At 45.1% G+C, this 17831-nt stretch overlaps 1 protein-coding gene across 4 annotated transcripts in view; it reads left to right on the top strand.

Annotated features, from left to right (window-relative positions):
- Positions 1-17831, top strand: part of COL4A6 (collagen type IV alpha 6 chain) — a 279946-nt gene that overhangs the window by 177669 nt on the left and 84446 nt on the right. For 3 of the 4 annotated variants that reach the window (XM_083159360.1, XM_083159361.1, XM_083159358.1), the window contains exons 6-12: positions 532-576; positions 2400-2516; positions 8689-8757; positions 9581-9616; positions 10414-10476; positions 13513-13548; positions 13693-13731. In XM_083159360.1, coding sequence (XP_083015486.1) covers positions 532-576; positions 2400-2516; positions 8689-8757; positions 9581-9616; positions 10414-10476; positions 13513-13548; positions 13693-13731 — 405 coding nt within the window. Of the gene's footprint in view, positions 1-531; positions 577-2399; positions 2517-8688; positions 8758-9580; positions 9617-10413; positions 10477-13512; positions 13549-13692; positions 13732-16914; positions 16954-17831 lie in introns of all 4 variants that reach the window. The other variant, XM_083159359.1, reaches the window with a different exon arrangement.

The raw sequence follows: 17831 nt of genomic DNA, 5'->3' as shown, positions 1-17831 counted from the left end.
AGCAACATTAAGCCTAGGGGTGGGGGCAAATGCAACATAGCAGTTAGGAGCTGATTGCCAGGTACTTTATCTCTCTCCACTTTATCACTCTCCAAGGCTTAGTCCATCCAAGGCTTAGTTCATACAAAACTCACAGATATGCAGTCACGAATAGAAGCTCATTGGTGAATTACTCTTCATTATACCATCACCTTTGCATGGATAGGATTCTGTTTTAAAATTGCAGCATAAATATTAGTAAATGAGTCCCATAATAAGACAAAATAGGCGAAGGTTTTAGATGGAAATACAAACTGAGCTATCCTATAATTCAACTCATAAATTATCACATTTTCAGGGATTTTCCAAAGATCATCTAATGAGATTACATTTCAAGGGCTTATGTTCTGTAAAGAAAAAGAAAAAAAATAAACTTTATTATTTAGTTTTTTCATTCTTTAAATTGAAAAAAAATAAATAATTGATTGATTTGATGCTGTTTCCTTTTGTCGTTGGTAATCTAAACCGAATATCCTTTCTCCTTTTCCACAGGGTCCTATGGGAGTTTCAGGGTTCCAAGGTGGCGACGGTATCCCAGTAAGTTGTGTTGCGTGTTTTCCAAGTCTGTAGCTAGTATACTTGCTTCTATCCAACACTACGGACTAGGTCTATGTATATATACTACTTTTTAATAATTATTTTTCATTTGGATTTTTAGCCAACATTCCTATTATATTCAACTATAGAGGGAGTTTGGAAAGTCCTTCCGCAGTGAGCGCGTTTTCTGCCTGCAGATCTCCTCTGCAACTGCGGGAGGCCAAAGTGGGGCAACACTTACTGTAGATAAATATGTAACAAATTCTGTTTTATTTCATGTAAATAAAGGATTAAAAAAAGTTATTCTATGTAGTCATATTACTTAGCATATCCCAATTTGTTGCCTTTAGTGAAAAATCATATATGTACATTGGAGTGCAGAGCACTACTACTGTCTCTGGTTTCTATGCATCAACTGTAATACTCAGATTCAACACAATTGTTTTTTTTTATATGTTTTTTTTTGCTCAGTAACACTTATAAGATAAAGGGTCAGATTCTCTAAGCTTCAAAAGTTATAAAATAGAGGGGTAGATTTATTACTAGGCGATCAGGGGAATCTGCGCTATCCCCGTGCGTTATAGCAGGGGATAGCGCTTCCCCTGATCTATCACTCCCGCCGAGCGTTTACTCTAACGCCGGCGGTGTGGGGCAGAAGGCATAGCGCATTGGCGATATTTTGCACTGCGCCCCTGCCTCCTGCCAGATTTATGTCGACTTCGCCAGCTGCAGGCGGCGATGCCCTATACCTAACAGCAGGGACAGCGCTGTCCCTGCTGCTGGCGCTAAGCTGCGCTGGGATCTCGCGAGACTAGCGAGATCCCGGGCATGCGCAGTGAGCCGGCCGGGGGGGAAGGAGACGGCGCATCAGTATTAACTGATGCGCTGTCTCCAGGAGGGACATCGCCGGAGGGGGGAGTTAGCGCTCCCCCACTCCGGCGGCAAGATCTTAATAGATCTTGTCGGTGTCCCCTCCTGCTTCGCCTCGCTAATGAGGCGAAGCAGGAACTGTTATAGTGGTGCGATAGGCGACGCTATAATAAATCTACCCCAGAGAGTGATAAACAGCCAGCCAATCATCTCCTGCCTGACATTTTTCAAACACAGCATGCGACATGGCAGGTAGGAGCTGATTGGCTGGCTGTTTGTCACTCTCCATTTTATCACTTTTGAAGCTTAGAGAATCTGGTCCAAAGGGAGTTGGAAGGGGGGCATCGTGAGGCCTGAATTGTGGAATATCTAATGGACATAGTCAGTAGGCTGAGCCTTATTTTGTCAGATTACAATTTTTTGGTTATACTGTATGAGTTTTGAGATACGAACCTCAAAGGCAATTGAAAGGAATAATGGGGGAGTAGACGAGCCTGCAAAAATGGAGAGTGTGATAAAACTAATAAATCCTGGGTGAGGCAAAGTGCCTGAGAAGATTCAGTTCTCTGATTTTCCTCCACATCGCTATGGTCCCTGATAGTTACACAGCTGATTCCATGATTAACTTCCCATGAAGAGCACATAACAGTAAGTCTAGTGTCAGTGCGCCACATAGATTTTATTTAGATGTAGATGGTATTAACTCTTACCAATTTATCATGAGACTCACAACAAAGTAAAAGCCGACATGGTCTCTCATGCTGTACTGATAATACAGCCAGTCGGGGACAGATAGGCGGCATCCATAAATATTGGTAAGTCCCATAATGGCCATATTAGTAAGTTACAGGTACACTTCAGGTTCAGTATAGGACACCCTTCATAGAGCCATTATTCTTGTCCTTATGCAGCATTACATAACCATTGACAAGTCATTTTTCTTTGTGTTTTAGGGCCATAGCGGACAGCCGGGTAACCGCGGTTTGCCGGGACTGGATGGTTGTAATGGTACTACTGGAGATGAGGGATATTCTGGGCCCTCTGGCTTTCCAGGAACTCCTGGATTTCAGGTAAGAATAATCATCATTCACCTTTTTGGTGCTAACATTTCTTTCTCTACATCAATACTATAAGGCGCAAAACACACAAGAAGAATTTCATCACATGGGCCCTTATTCAGATCTGTGCGGCCGGAGCCGCACACGGTGCTCCGGCCGCACAAACCAATCCCCGCCCACGATACGGATCGCCACGGCCGTCCGTACACGGACGGCTGGCGATCCGCAAGAAAATGGTGGGGCGTACGCCTCCACCATGGTGGGAGCTGCCCCCTGCATTCGATGGTCGGCGACCATCGAAGGCAGGGCCGCACGCCCCACCAGGTCCCGCAAGCTGAGACCACACGGACAATCGTCCGTGTGATAGCTTGTATGGGGGCTGAGAGCTGACATCCGGCGACGTCAGCTTCCCGCCCCCATCACTGGCGTCATACCCTCATTAGCATGCATACGCCCCGCGTTTGCATGGGAACGCCCATGAAACGCGGGGCGTATGCATAGGGAAATGAGGGTATGAAGCCCCTCACGCCCCTATACGCCCCCTTTGCGGCGGACGAACTACGTCTGCGGCGAATTGGGCTGCACATGCGCAGATTGACCTCTGCGCATGTGCAGACTGAAAACATCGGCGGTACGGCCGCACGCGGGCCGTACCGCACGATTCAGAATAAGGGCCATGGATATGTATTGTGAAAAATTGCAGGTACTGTACTGTACAAGGTAGCAGGCATAGGCATGCTCACATTGATTGTTAGGGGTGCACAGGCACCCCCTAATGCTGTGCCCATCAACCTCATGAACACCTCCCTGCCGCTAGCAATACCAGCAATACCTTTTACCAAAGACTTTTGCGTTTTAGAACTGTATTCCATTAAAAGAAGCAGTTAATTGTACTAGGCCATTGTCATATCACTAAATACCTGCGTCATCCATGCATGTTTTTGACTTTATTTGCATGTACTGTTACACAGAGTAATTAGAAGACTAAAGGCCCATACACACTTGACGATTTTCACCTGAAAATCGGCCAAAACAGCAGTTTTGAGCGATTTTCCGCTGAAAATCGCCTAGTGTGTATGCCTCCCAGATTGCAGACTAGCGATGATGCGCGCTCCCGCATCATCGCTGTCAAAGTCTCTAATCTGCTGGTTTTACCAGCATGCCAGAGATGATGGCTGATTTATTCAGCCATCATCTCTGTGTGTGTACGCCGGTTTAGATTAGCCACTTTGAGTCTGCGTACCGCCCCGCCGCCCCGCCGCCTCCCCCTGCTCCCTCCCCCCTCCCCCAGCACGCACCTGTATTCCGGGCGGCTGCAGTACTCCTCCTAATGCCCGCAATTTCGTCTGGCTGCTGGGCACCCCTCCGCCGGCAGGTCCTCCCGTTCTTCCACCATCATGTCTGCCTGGCTGCCCCCGCAGCAGCTTCTAGGGTCCACAGCTGCCTCCTCATATGTTAAAAAAAAAGCAGTTGTTAAAACGTTTATAAAATGAGACCACTGCCACCAATGTGAGATTGCCCACAAGTGTATTTATATTATAGATATATATATATATATATATACTGTATCTATATATAATATATCTATATCTATATATATATATATATATATATATATATATTTATTATCTATAAATATTATATATATATATATATTATATTTATAGATAATAAATATATATATATATATAGATATATTTTATATATATATATATAGATATATATATAGATATATATATATATAGATATATTATATATATATATATATATATATATATAGATATCTATATATATATATATATATATATATAGATATCTATATATATATATCTATATATATATAAATACATAAATATATATATAATATAAATACACTTGTGGGCAATCTCACATTGGTGGCAGTGGTCTCATTTTATAAAAGTTTTAACAACTGCTTTTTTTTTAACATATGAGGAGGCAGCTGGGGACCCTGGAAGCTGCTGCGGGGGTGCGGGGGCAGCCAGGCAGACATGTCAGGTGGGCGTGTGGCCGGAAGGACCTGCGGGCGGAGGGGTGCCCAGCAGCCTGACGAAATTGTGGCCATTCGGAGGGGCACTGTAGCCGGAATTTAGGTGCATGTTGGGGGAGGGGGGAGGGAGCAGGGGGAGGCGGCGGGGCGGCATGCGGGCTGAAAGTGGCTAATCTTTCAGCCCGTGCTGCGTACACACATAATCCAATAGACCGGCGGGTACTTGTGTAGTTTCACGGCGCCACTAAATCGCATGCGATATCACATGCGATTTAATACCTGTTCATATCCCCACTATCCGCTGTGGCGCGGAGTTGATTTTATATAGTGTGGCGAGCGCAGCGAGACACCGAGCCCGAAACGTGGCGAGCGTAGCGAGCGCCGCAAGGGGACAAGGAATGCGATATCAGGTGTCGCCGTCAACCGACACAAGTACCATAATCCGTGTCCGCTCGCCACGCTTCGGGTTCAGTGGCTCGCTGCGCTCGCCACACTATATAATTTCGACTCCACGCCGTAGTGGATAGTCGGGAAATAAAGAGGTATTAAATTGCGTTTGATATCGCATGCAAAATCGCATTTCTCCGAATATACTCCGCCCAGCGATCAATTCTGAATCAGGACCCAAAAACTGAAATGCACAGAATAATATGGCCCCTTCTCCCACCCTTGGAAATCAAACCCAGCCCATTATGTAATTAGCCTTTTACATGAAAGATTTTCAGCAAAGTCTTTCACCTCCTGAACATCTCTTGCTCTTTTGGGAAAATAGATCAGTGTGTACGCACTACTTTGGTGACAGATATATCTATCAAAGATTTTGGCAAAGTCTTTTGAAATGAAAATCTTCAAGTGTGTATGGGCCTTAAAACTGAAATAGGCAGGAGATTATGGTGTGGCTGAGAGACGTTTTATATTGTAGCCAGTGCCAATAGATGATGGTAGACATGCCTGATTGGCTGTATAAGACACACCCAATGGGAGGTGTTTTAGAGATGCCCTATAAGTGGGTCTAGGCACACCCCTTTGACGTGCACCCCTAATAAAATGTGCTGCGCACTCCTATGATAGCAGGGCTGTCTGACTGTGAGCTGAACACTATGTTACTATGTATTTCAAGTTTTGCTCTTTATATGTCACACAGTCAGTCTAGTCTAGTCTAGTCTACATGTTTTATATAATACTGGGAGCTTTCAAAACTGGGACCACTGGATAAGGAGCCATGAGGCAGATGTATAAAGTGTCGGAATTGGGGAGAAGTGGTTTCAGTGAATGTTATGTGCGCTGATATCGCTTCTCCCCCATATATGATGGGACCGGGGAGCAGTAAATGACAGGGGCACATAGCAGCTGATATGCAGGACAAATGTACCTATCGACTTTGTCCCTGCTGCCAGCTCTGGGCTGCGCTGGAGATCTTACGTGAGTATCGAGATCTTGCGCATGCTCAGAAGAGCCAGCTCTGTCTGCTCAAAGGGACATTCCCAGGGGGGAGTTTGTGCTTCCCCACTTCGGTGGACAATATGTTAATAGATCTTGTTGGTGTACCTTCCTGCTTCGCCTCGGTAATGATAAGCGATAAGCTCTGCTATAATACATCTGCTTTTATAGCTCTTACGACTGGGCCCCATTAGTTAAGCTATGTATTTATGTATTTCCTTGCATTTATTAGTTTGATACAATTGTCGGCGATTAACAATACTGTACATTCTGTAATGTCTTGTGTTAATGTATATTGCATACACAAAGTGTTATGGTAAATTCTGATACTACTTCTAAGCTTTACAGTTGGGAAAAGGTCATCAAGAAACATTCCAGCTAAGTAAATACTATTGAGGAGCAAATGTAATTAATGTCTGTGCTAATTGTAATTTGAACTGTATTACAAGTTGCCAGAGAAATGTTCTCCCTGTTAAGAGCTACACACACCAGGTTTAGAGTAACACCATTAACCATATCACACCTCCTAATATTTACCTGTAAATTGTAACCTTTTACCTCATACAGTTCTTATACTACCCAGCAAATCAGAGGGCTGCCCAGTGTTTTAAACAATTCCGCTGCCACCGCTGACCCTACCGCCCGCTAGCCCTACTTCTAGCGATACGCTACTCCTCCAGCCTTTGCCCACCCTCTTCCAGCACCTGATATGCCATCTCAAGATGGCATGCAACATCAGGTGCTGAAAGGGGGCAAGTTTTACACCTTAAGATGCAATCAGATTCAATGGACATTGCACTTCGATGTTTCATCAAATCCAACCGCATAAGTGTATGGGTAGCATTACTCCAAGTGTCACATAAGTTTTATCTTATTGTGTGTTATTGGCTAGTTTTCCCATGAATAATAGGTAAGAAGTTGCTTCCACAATTGATAGTTATCCATTTTTTCTTCTTTCAATGTAAATATTAAAAATACTCCTCCTTGTACAGAAGAGGCAGCTTCCCACCTGTTCATTTTCAATGAGCCTCCCCCCCCCCCCCCCACCCACCCACACTTATCAGCCAGTCATCCAATCAGGTGGGGTCTTGATACTGTTATACAGTCAATAACATAGTAAGTGCACAAGTAGTTGCACTTTATTTGAACATTTCCCCTAGTTTCCAATGATATGGGGTGCCAGAAGAGATGAAATAACACGACCTTTGGGTTCTTGTGTAGTTTCACGGCCCCAAACTATCTAAAATAAAGTAACTTAACTCCATGCCAACGTGGATAGTCCATACCCCCACTATCCACGTTGGCATGGAGTTGATTTTAGATAGCGTGGCGAGCCCAGCGAGCCAACCACCGAGCCCACAGCGTGAAACTACACAAGTACCGACCTTTGTAAATTTCCCACAAAATGTCACTTCAAAGTCATTACTACTACCTCTTTAGTCTCATCTCCTCCTGACACCAGGGATAACATTTTTACATTTCAGAACTTTTTGACATTGGCTAAAACACACCAAGAAGTGCATTTTTCATTAAAAGTATAAGCTGGCGAGGGAAAGATCTAGTCCATCCTTTAGACCAGGCTTCTCAAACTATTTTGCTCTGGGACCCCATCAGACCATAAAAATTATTACAGGACCCCAGCAGGTTATGACAGAATGGCCGGTGAAGTGACCGCTATTGTGACAGGAATGCAGTGGGTAATAAGGGGATGGGAAAAGGGGGATGAAAGAGGGAAGCGGAGGGTGTTTACTTAATGTGTTATCCCCTGTCCCCCCCTCCACAGACACATTAATCTGATGGTCAGCAACATAGAGTCATGACCCCATGCTGAGGTGGTCGGGACCCACTTTGGGGTCAGGACCCACAGTTTGAGAACCGCTAGACATTCATGCGCTTATAGGTAGATACATAATAGGCACTGCAGGAGATGTGTGATTTACGTTTTCAGAAATTTCCGTTACTATACAGTTATACCTTTTTTATTGCCAGCTGAGACACATTGATTTTGCCTGCCATCTAGTGGCTTTTTTCCATAATGATACTATTTTTTCAGCACTCATTTACCCATAGGAGAGCAAGTTATTTGCTATTAATACCAGTGATGCTGAAGGCATGATCATGCACTCTACAAAGAGCTTCCACATACGGGTCATGAATCAGATAGCTTGCACATGGGTGCTGAATCGGATAGCTACCACATATGGGTGCTGGATCGGATAGGTTCCACATATGGGTGCTGGATCGGATAGCTTCCGCATACAGCATGAGCTGTCCTCTTCCATGTAAAATCCTCACACTGTATGTTGCTTATAAAGAAGAACTGTTCTACTCACAGATTATTTGTTGTCGACTACTAAAATGTCTAATAAGACACATATTATTGTTTAGAAAATTAATTGTGTTGTGTGGGGGGAAATTTAATCAGATAAGATATTCAGAAAGGGAGAGATTTTGTAAGAAATATATATATTTTTTTAAAGCGGCAATCATTTATACTGCAAAACCAGTTTGAGTTTGCAGTGTAAATAATTGCCGCTTTAAACAAAAACTGGAGGTTTCTTACCCAATCTCTCACTTTCTGAATCTCTCATCCTATTAAATGTCACCCATAAATTTCTAGATAGCTCGGAATGCTTATACTAGCCACACATGACTTTAACGTGTTTTTTTCTGAACAATGTTATTAAAAGTTAATTTATACTGTATGTAAGAGGACTGTGTATTTTCTGGTTCTAGGGTATCCCAGGCTATAAAGGGCAGAAAGGTGAACCTTCTTATGTATCAGGGGAAATTAAAGGACCAAAGGTAAGAGGAAATGTAGATAACAATTTGCCATGGCAGCACAAACAAAGTGTGCTTATAATGGGCAGACTATGCAATGAGGGGAGACAGCCCTTCTGGCATTTTCTAGATCACAGGTTCTCAAAGTCGGTCCTCAGGACGCCACGCAGTGCATGTCTTGTAGGTCTCCTCACAGAATCAAGTGTAATAATTTGCTCCACCTGAGGATATTATCAAATGTGTCAGTGAATAATGAATGCACCTGTGCACCTGCGTGGTGACCTGGAAAATAGGAACTGTGCGAGGTCCTGAGGACCGAGTTCCAGAACCACTGTACTAGATGTATTAAGAGAGTTAGTCTGGGCCTAATATAACTCATATCCTCCCAGAGAGCATCTTAAGCCCCTTACTACCTCATAAGCCCTATACATATTTTATGGTACTTACTCCTGTTGGGCATTTTTGGCCAGAGTTTAGTGGACATTTCCTTCCCAGAAAGTGTCTGTGTGGGTAGGTGGCTTCTGGAGTAGGCTGTTTGCACTTCACTGTCCTACAACTCCTTCTGAATACCATGCGTCTCTCTCTGACTCTTTTACTGTACCATTTCCGCTGATGTGTCTTCAGAACATGCAGAAACAGTGCAGCAGTCTGGCACTGGCACAACAGTCCCTGCCAAATGACTAGAGCTCACGTCTGATGAACCTAATTGGTTTCTAGGATACCATTTAAATAAATGAGCTTTTATTACATGATGCTCCTCTATAAAGATTCTGCGTTCTCTTAGAAAATGTCAGTCTGACTGGATGTCCCTACAATCTTACAACTGTGTGTTATGCATTGTTCTTAGGGGGATGATGGACGCAATGGAGCCGATGGTCGTCCTGTATGTATATTGTCTTTCATTCAGATTTACATAATATGTATGTATGAGTTTTGTTCAGATTTACGTAGAAGGGTCACAAAGACCTTCGGTTACAAAGTTCAGCCTTTGTTAAAGGCGAGATATAGAAAACGTTGCTAGTGCTTATATTTCACCTGATAATTATATTTAAGTAAATATACCTAAATAATTCTGTGCAAGGTCACATGAATAATATCCATGTAGTTTAATGGAATAATGTTCCCAACATGCTAATGTACCACAAATGATTGTATTATAAACAGTTGACAAGCTTTGAACATTTTTTATTTTTAAATCCGTTTCTATTATATAATGGCCATTATTTTCCATTATACACATGAAAACAACATTCGGTACTTCTTTTATTTCACGGCGCCAGCATGGCGCCGCGCGTCAGAGTCCCCTTGCGGGGCACGCTTCGCTCGCCCACGCTGCGGGCTCGGTGGCTCGCTACGCTCGCCACGCTAATTAAAATCAACTCCATGCCAACATGGATAGTGGAGGTATGAACTATCCATGTTGGCATGGCGTTAACTTTGTTTATTTTACTTAGTTTGTGGCGAGCGTAACCCGGAAGTAGCACGGCGCCATGCTGGCGCCGTGAAAGTAAAGAAGTACCCAACATTCTTCTGTGGTCAACCTTTTCCCTATTAGTTTTATGAAGACTCAAAAAGTCTATTGGTTAATGAAAAGTTTTTCAGCTTTGTGGGTGAATTTGTCATTAGCTGCAATGACACAGGATACTGTTGACTTAATCATTGCTTTGTTTAAAATTATAGGGAGCACGGGGGCCACCTGGCCCTCCTGGTCTTACAGGACCCGCAGGACCACCCGGATTACAAGTAAGTAGATCACTAACACAATGACACTTTTGGAATATAAATTCACCTTTTTCCCATATTACAGATAAGAGTCACTGCTTTTATTCATAGACCATTATTTGTATAGCAAGAAAGGGGGGTATATTTTCATACAACTGAGTAGTCATGGGGTTATCTAGGTAATGAGGTACCCAGGGTTTAAAGTGTGGGGGAACGGGGTGGTTGTCCCCGTGGCTTCCTTTCCTGGCATAGGGTATGTGATTTCATCCTATCACCGCCACTGAATGAAGAAGAGGCACTAAGTGGAGCAGACTCTGTGCATGCTAAAGACAAGGAGAAAGGGGGGTGGAGAGGAGGGGCACAGGGTATTGCAGCTACTGGAGAGATTGAGGCAAATATGTGTATAAGAGGCACTACTGTGGTTGTTATGTGTATAAGTGGCACTACCGTGGGCATAATGTGGAAGGGATACTACTGCTGTGGGCATTATGTTTATAAGCTGCAATGCTACTTTGGGCATTATATGTAATTGGCACTTACTTTGGAAATTTTGTTCAAGAGGCAATACTACTGTGGACATTGTGTATAAGCTTCATTACTGTGTGGCTAAGTAAATACATAGTACAGTAAAATGAATAAGGGGTACTACTGTGTGTTATAACGTGATTACGAGGCACTACTATGTGGTGTAATACTGTAGGGATCAGGGGCACTACATGTGGTGTAATGTGAATATGATTGTGTATAATTTAAATTTGGGGTTCTATTGTGTGTCCGCACTCCTTCATTGTGAGACCACAGAACCTTTATAAAGTATGGGAGATAGGGCACAAATTTATAGTTAGCATGGGGTGCTGAACTCTGGGGCCGGTTTCCACCCAATGGTGGGGTGGGGGGGAGCAGGGGAAATGAGTCTACCACCTCTCCAGGTACCGCAATGTAAAATGCAGGGAAGAGCTACAGATACAGTTGTGTATTACATATAGGAGGTCATTCTGTACTACTTGCTCCCCCACAATTTTGCACGGGGGGGCGCGATATTTTGCTACTGCGCATGCTCATAACCATTTATGCACATATGTAGTCTATGTTTGCGAATGGACAGAAGTCTCTGGCCCATTTGCAGGGAGCAGTGTGGGCAAGGGGGCATGGGGCGGCGGGCATGGGTCACACCCATGGGAACACCCATCATTACATGGGTGTTCACATGCAAACACTGGGTGTTTCCATGCCGGGGGCAGGCAGATGACATCACTGGATGTCAGCTGCCCGCCCTGTTCTTGTAGCAGGGCACCGCAGATCTGAGTCACCATCAAATGAATTCAGCCCCGCAGGCTAGGCTGCGAATGGATGTTTATGCTAAACATCCATTCGTCTGCATGTGGGGACATTCGCCGTGCGAGGGGGGAGGGCATTCATGTGGGTGGGGTTTAGTCAGTTCACAAAGCTGCGAAATTTTCAACTTTGCGAGTCAACCAGAATGACCACCAGAATGTACACTGGCTGTAAATATAGACTGTAGCTGATAAGGGCTATTCTCCAAGGCCAAGTGTGAGGTTGGTAGTCTTACTGACACCAGGGTTACATCTCTCAATAATTCAGAGCTGCACACAATTTATTATTCGTAGTATTAGTAAGAATATTTGAACATTTACATCCGTCTCTGCCCCAGTGGAGCTTACAAGCTATACAGACAAACACATTCATTCTAGGGTTAATTTTGTTGGGAGCCAATTAACCTACCAGTAAACCGGAGCACCCAGAGGAAACCCACGCAAGCGCAGGGAGAATATACAAACCCCGTACACAGTTAGGGCCATGGTGGGAATCGAACCCATGACCTCAGTGCTATGAGGCAGTAATGCTAATCATTACAACGTCCGTGTTGCCCCATCAATTGCAGATGCTGTGAAGTGATGTTTTGCTACTGCTCACTTGTCGAAACCATAGTGCTCACACATGGAAAGGGATTATAAGCGTAGCACACACAGAGGATTTAAATTCAAAGTGCCGGCAGTCAGCATTTGGGGGAGGCAGCAGGTGTGCCACAGTCTTACACTAATTCTTCCCATACACTTGTGAGATATTGCATGCAATCATTCCATTTCGACCACATCTGGCCGATAAATCGAATGATTGTATGCATTTTTAAGAGGACATTCGACGCGTTGTGCGGGCACGCTGGTTGAATGTCGGGTCTCAAGATCTTATGTGTTGCACATAATATTTATCGAATTGCAGGAGGAATCGCATGTGGTTTTTAACCACATGCGATGCTCGAATGCAATCCGCTGGTGGGGGGCAAAGGGAACACTTTTTCAGGGGCTTGGGGATGGTGAGAGGGGGCCAGAGGGACCGCTGGCGGCGTGGAAGACGGAGGGCAGAGGGCAGCGTTATGTAGCGCAAGAAGTAGCGCTAGCTGGCGGTGGGGGTCAGTAAGCAGTGGTGGCTGAAGTGTTTAAAACACTGGGCAGCCCTCTGATTGACTGAGATAGCTCAGCCAATCAGCGGGCTGCCCAGTGTTTAAACACTTCAGCCGCCACCGCTGACTGCCGCCGCCTGCTATAGTGCTACTGTGGCGGCAGAATTGTTTAAACACTGGGCAGCCCTCTGATTGGCTGAGCTATCTCAGCCAATCAGAGGGCTGCCCAGTGTTTAAACAATTCTGCCACCACCACTGACTGACCCCCGCCGCCCACTAGCGCTACTTCTTGCCCTACATAACGCCGCCCTCTGCCCGCCCTCTTTCAGCACCTGATGTGCCATCTCAAGATGGCATGCGACATTGGGTGCTGCAAAGGGGGCACTTTAGCACCACAAGATGTGATCGGGTTCGATGGACATCGCACTGCAATGTCGCATCGAATCCAATTGCACAAGTGTATGGGCAGCATAAGAATTTGTACACAGCTGGAGAGGACCAAGAGTTTTATAAGCATATTTGTGTACACATGTGAATAAGGCCGAATGAGTAGATAATAGTGTTCATACTAAATAAGTTCCGCAAAATTCACTCATTGTAAATTCTCAAAATATCTGAATGTCTCTTTACTTTAGGGTTTACCCGGACCACCTGGTCTTCCTGGTCCAGAAGTAAGTTGCTATTTTTATAATTTTTCTGCACATTTATTATAATATATGTATGTTCAACATTATTGTTCAGAAAACAGATGTGTATTCAAAAAGCACTTTCCACTGCCTACTATAAGAAGTTTCTTTTTATGTCTTCATTTGCAGGGTAGCACTTTAGATCCTTTAGGAGAGAAAGGTGACAAGGTATTTACCATTATTTTGATATACAATATCATTATAACAATGCAGTCGATCCTATTAACTGCAAAGGGTGCAATGTGCCATTCCATTGCATTTCGACGCCGGCAACAGCACCTGATCTTGCACCATTCACGGGCTTGTTTCAGACAGAATTCGATGCCGTAAAGTGCAACTGCTGCCGTGATGATTTTCACCTTCAAAATCATCACGGCAGCAGGCGCACTTTACGGCAGCCGCAATTCACACAAATATGCTCGCTGCCCCTTAACATAAAAAGATCTATCTTGAAGGTATTACAGTTGACCCGTGATTCTGCCTGAAGGAGATAGTAAATCCTGAAATATGAATACGCCTCAAAAAAATCGTATTTTATTATACAAATACGATTTTTTTAGCCGTATTTGGCTTAGTATATTTACACCTAATTCTCTTTGAAAGAGTTTTTCATTTTGCTTATTTTGTTGCCTTTTTTCAGGTCAGATTTAGGGCCAAATATAATAGGGGGAGAGAAACAGAAAGTGAGAGATTTTGGGAGAGTTTTCACTTTTTTTTTTAAAGAGGCAATCAATTACATGGCAAAATCAACCTGGTTTTTCAGTGTAAATGATTGCAGCATAAAAAAATGGGAAAACTCTCCCAAAATATCTAACTTTCTGATTCTCACATCCTTTTACATTTGGCCCTTAGTTTGTTTTTATTCTTCGGGACATGTCAGGGGCCACAGGCTTAACACTGGGTAGTGGAGTGGTGAGAGAGAATTTCAGCACCAAAAAAGGTTAAACCTTAGAGAGGGGCTGCATTATGCAGCCTTACTTCTTTTAATTCTTGATTTTTTTATTTTATTTTTTACACTGACTGTGTGTCAGTGACAGGGCAGCAGCGCTAGCGGTCTATTAGACACCCGTGCTGCTGCTCCATCGCCCGGGCACGGCAGCTGCACACCACTCACAGGTGAGTGACTGCAGCTGGCCCCGGGCACTCGGGAGACCACAGCCATGACCGGGCACCAACATCAGTTATCGCGATCTCCGCTGGGAGCACGTGCGAATGTGCACGCGCAGTTAGCGTCTGTAACAGCCCAGCGGGGGAGCAGGCCACCCACTCCTGCTGGACCACCGGGGATACAGTGTGTGCGCAGCAGCCCTGGTAAGTGGGGCCATCTGGCACACACCAGATCCCTGCCATTTTGCCAGCGCTGCATGAGGTCATCTTCCCTGGCAGCCATTTGTTAGCAGGGGGAGTGTGCTCCCCTCACACAGCCCCTTCCCCCCCGGGGACAGTAGGAAGGCATACCTATACAGGTTCCCACCACTGATCCTTTCCTGCCTGGCAGCACATGTGGTGGGACACGGAGAGCCTATAAACCACCCAGTGATCCACTCCTTCTCTGCCAGAGAAAGTCCTCCCTGTAACTGTGCTCCAAGAAGACAGGTAATAGTTTGTGCTCCAGTCAGACATAACTGCTTAAGGAGCCTAGTGCCATGTTTCATTGCAACACTGTATGTGTACTGTGTACTGCTTTAAAACTATCACTGCCTGTCAGAAGTATACTGTGTTAGCTGTACTACTGTATATAGGCTGTCTGTCTATGCCACTGCATTGTGTGCCTTGTAAAAGCTTGCTGTGTACTGTGTACTGCTTTAACACTATCACTGCCTGTGAGAATTATACTGTGTTAGCTGTACCATATAGACTGTCTGTCTATTTCACTGCATTGTGTGCCTTGTAAAAGCTTCCTGTGTACTGCTTTAACACTATCATTGCCTGTCAGAAGTATACTGTGTTAGCTGTACCATATAGGCTGCCTGTCTATTTCATTGTTTCAGTGCATACAGAGCCTGGTAATGTCTTCTAGGGATAAATCCAATAAGACAGGGGCCCCAGCATTGCTGTTTTGTACTGTAATGCTGGCCTATCCCCCCAGGACTATTTCCAGGATGGCTTATGCGCAAGCTGCTACAATGCACAAGTGCTGCCCACAGCTCCAGCCTCCTCTGCTTGGATAACGTCACTTACTCAGATGATGGCGCAGCTAGTAGGTGGGCTCTCATCTGCACCGTCACTACAGCCTGTTAAACCATCCCCCCCCCCCCCCCCAGGTGTTGGAGCCACCTTGGGTGAGCTTATTTTCTGCCTCTGTTCAGGGTCTACATAATCCTTACAGAGCTGGGCTACAGTCTGAGCCCTCTTCATCCCAACCCCTCCATCAGCAACGGATTGGGAGGATGAACAGGATGATGAGTAGGCACAGGGATGCCAATGCTGACGAGGGGGAAACCTCAGGTAAAGGGCCGCCCTGTCACGCATTACTGTGGCAGCCTTAGTCACAGCGGTAAAAGAGGCCCTTAATTTAGAGGACCTCCCTCAAGAGGACAGGGTCAGCTGGGAAACTTCTCCTACTGTAGACGCTCCTGTCGGTAAGCTAGTGTGATCATCTCCGCTGCCCATTCCACCTGCGTCACTGCAGATCAAAAGTTGGAAAACTTCCAAAACTTATTTGCCCTGTCATCAGCCTGGGTAGCTAAGGTCATGGTAGACTACTCTTGCGGCTGACACTGCCGAGGGTGTGCCTGCGGAGAACCTGTACCTGTTGAGAGGGTACATCAGGCCACACCATACTTGAGGGAGGCAGTTCTTGACACTGATCCCCTAACCTCCCAGGTGTCTGTTTAGCCTGTTGCAACACAGAGATCCCTGTGGCTGCGCTTTTGGAGGATGGACCCGGCCTCTGAGAAAACCTCAGAAGTGCTTCCCTTTGAGGGGTCCCCCTTGTTTGGGTCCGAACTGGATAAAATTGTGGCTATGGTAGCAGCTTCCAAGGCAGCTTTCCTACCACCCACGCCTACACCCCGTCCCCATGTAAGGGGACATTTATTTTCAAGAAACCGGCCCCAGCCTGCCAAGTCCTCCGGGCCAGGTGTAAGCGTCCCTGGACCACCGGGCACCCTGACTCTCAGCAAATCCTCCACATGATGGAGCGTACCTCCACCTGGGGGTTCCATAGGTGGGAGGACACCTGTTTGGGTTCACAACTGACACATGGGTTCAGGATGCTGTCCCACGAGGCTACTCCCTAACCTTTCGGCATTGCCCGCTTAACTCGTTCTCGTGCACGGAAGATGTTTATTCAAAAAGCACTTTCCGCTGCCTACTATAAGAAGTTCCTATCTATGTCTTCATTTGTAGGTTAGCACTTTTGATGCTTCAGGAGAGAAAGGTGACAAGGTATTTACCATTATTTTGACATCTATGCAATATCATTATGACAATCCAGTCGATCCTATTAACTGCAAAGGGTGCGATGTGCCATTGCCATTGCGTTTCAATGCCGGCAACAGCACCTGATCCTGAACCACTCACGGGCTGGTTTCAGACAGAATTCGCACAAATTTTTTCACTGCACTATGGGCAGCAAGCACATTTCTGCAATTTCTGGCTGCCATAAAGTGCACCTGTTGCTGTGATGATTTGTACCTGCGAAATCATCACAGCAGCAGGTGCACTTTCCGGCAGCCACAATATACACAAATATGCTCGCTGCCCCTTAACATGAAAAGATCTTTCTTGATGGTACAGTTTACCCGTGACTCTGCCTGAAGAAGGGACTTTAAAGACTCTTTAGGTACTGCTGAATGGACTATGAATCTTGTAATAATATATATCGTCAACTTTTTTAGTTTAGACTCTGACTATTAAGAGCAGCAACTCTTAAGCTATATTTACAAAGAATATCATAGAAGTCATTTTTTTAAAGTGAAATTTCCATTTCTACCACCCTGATACTACAGATTTAAGCTATAGGGTTGGGATTGTTTGGTCGACCATAGGATGGTCAACAATCATTAGGTCAACACGTTAGGTCAGCAAACGGGAAGTTCGACAGGGATCTAGGTCGACAAGGGTCAAAGTCGACAGGTGTCTAGGTCGACAAGGGACTAGGTTGACATGGGTTGGGTGTGGTGAGCGAGCATTCCAGCACCAAACAAGGTTAAACTTCCTGCTGCCTCCCAGACAGCCAGGCTCCTCCCCTCCTCTACTCCGCCTCCAGGCCAGGAAGCTCAGTTTTTTGTGCTGGCAGGAGCCAACATGCACCTTATAGAGCA

The sequence above is a fragment of the Crinia signifera genome, chromosome 9 (genome assembly GCF_055691185.1).
Source record: "Crinia signifera chromosome 9, ASM5569118v1, whole genome shotgun sequence".
Taxonomy (NCBI): Eukaryota; Metazoa; Chordata; class Amphibia; order Anura; family Myobatrachidae; genus Crinia; species Crinia signifera.
Note: the sequence above shows the minus strand (reverse complement) of the source record. Positions and strands in the feature narration are given on the sequence as shown.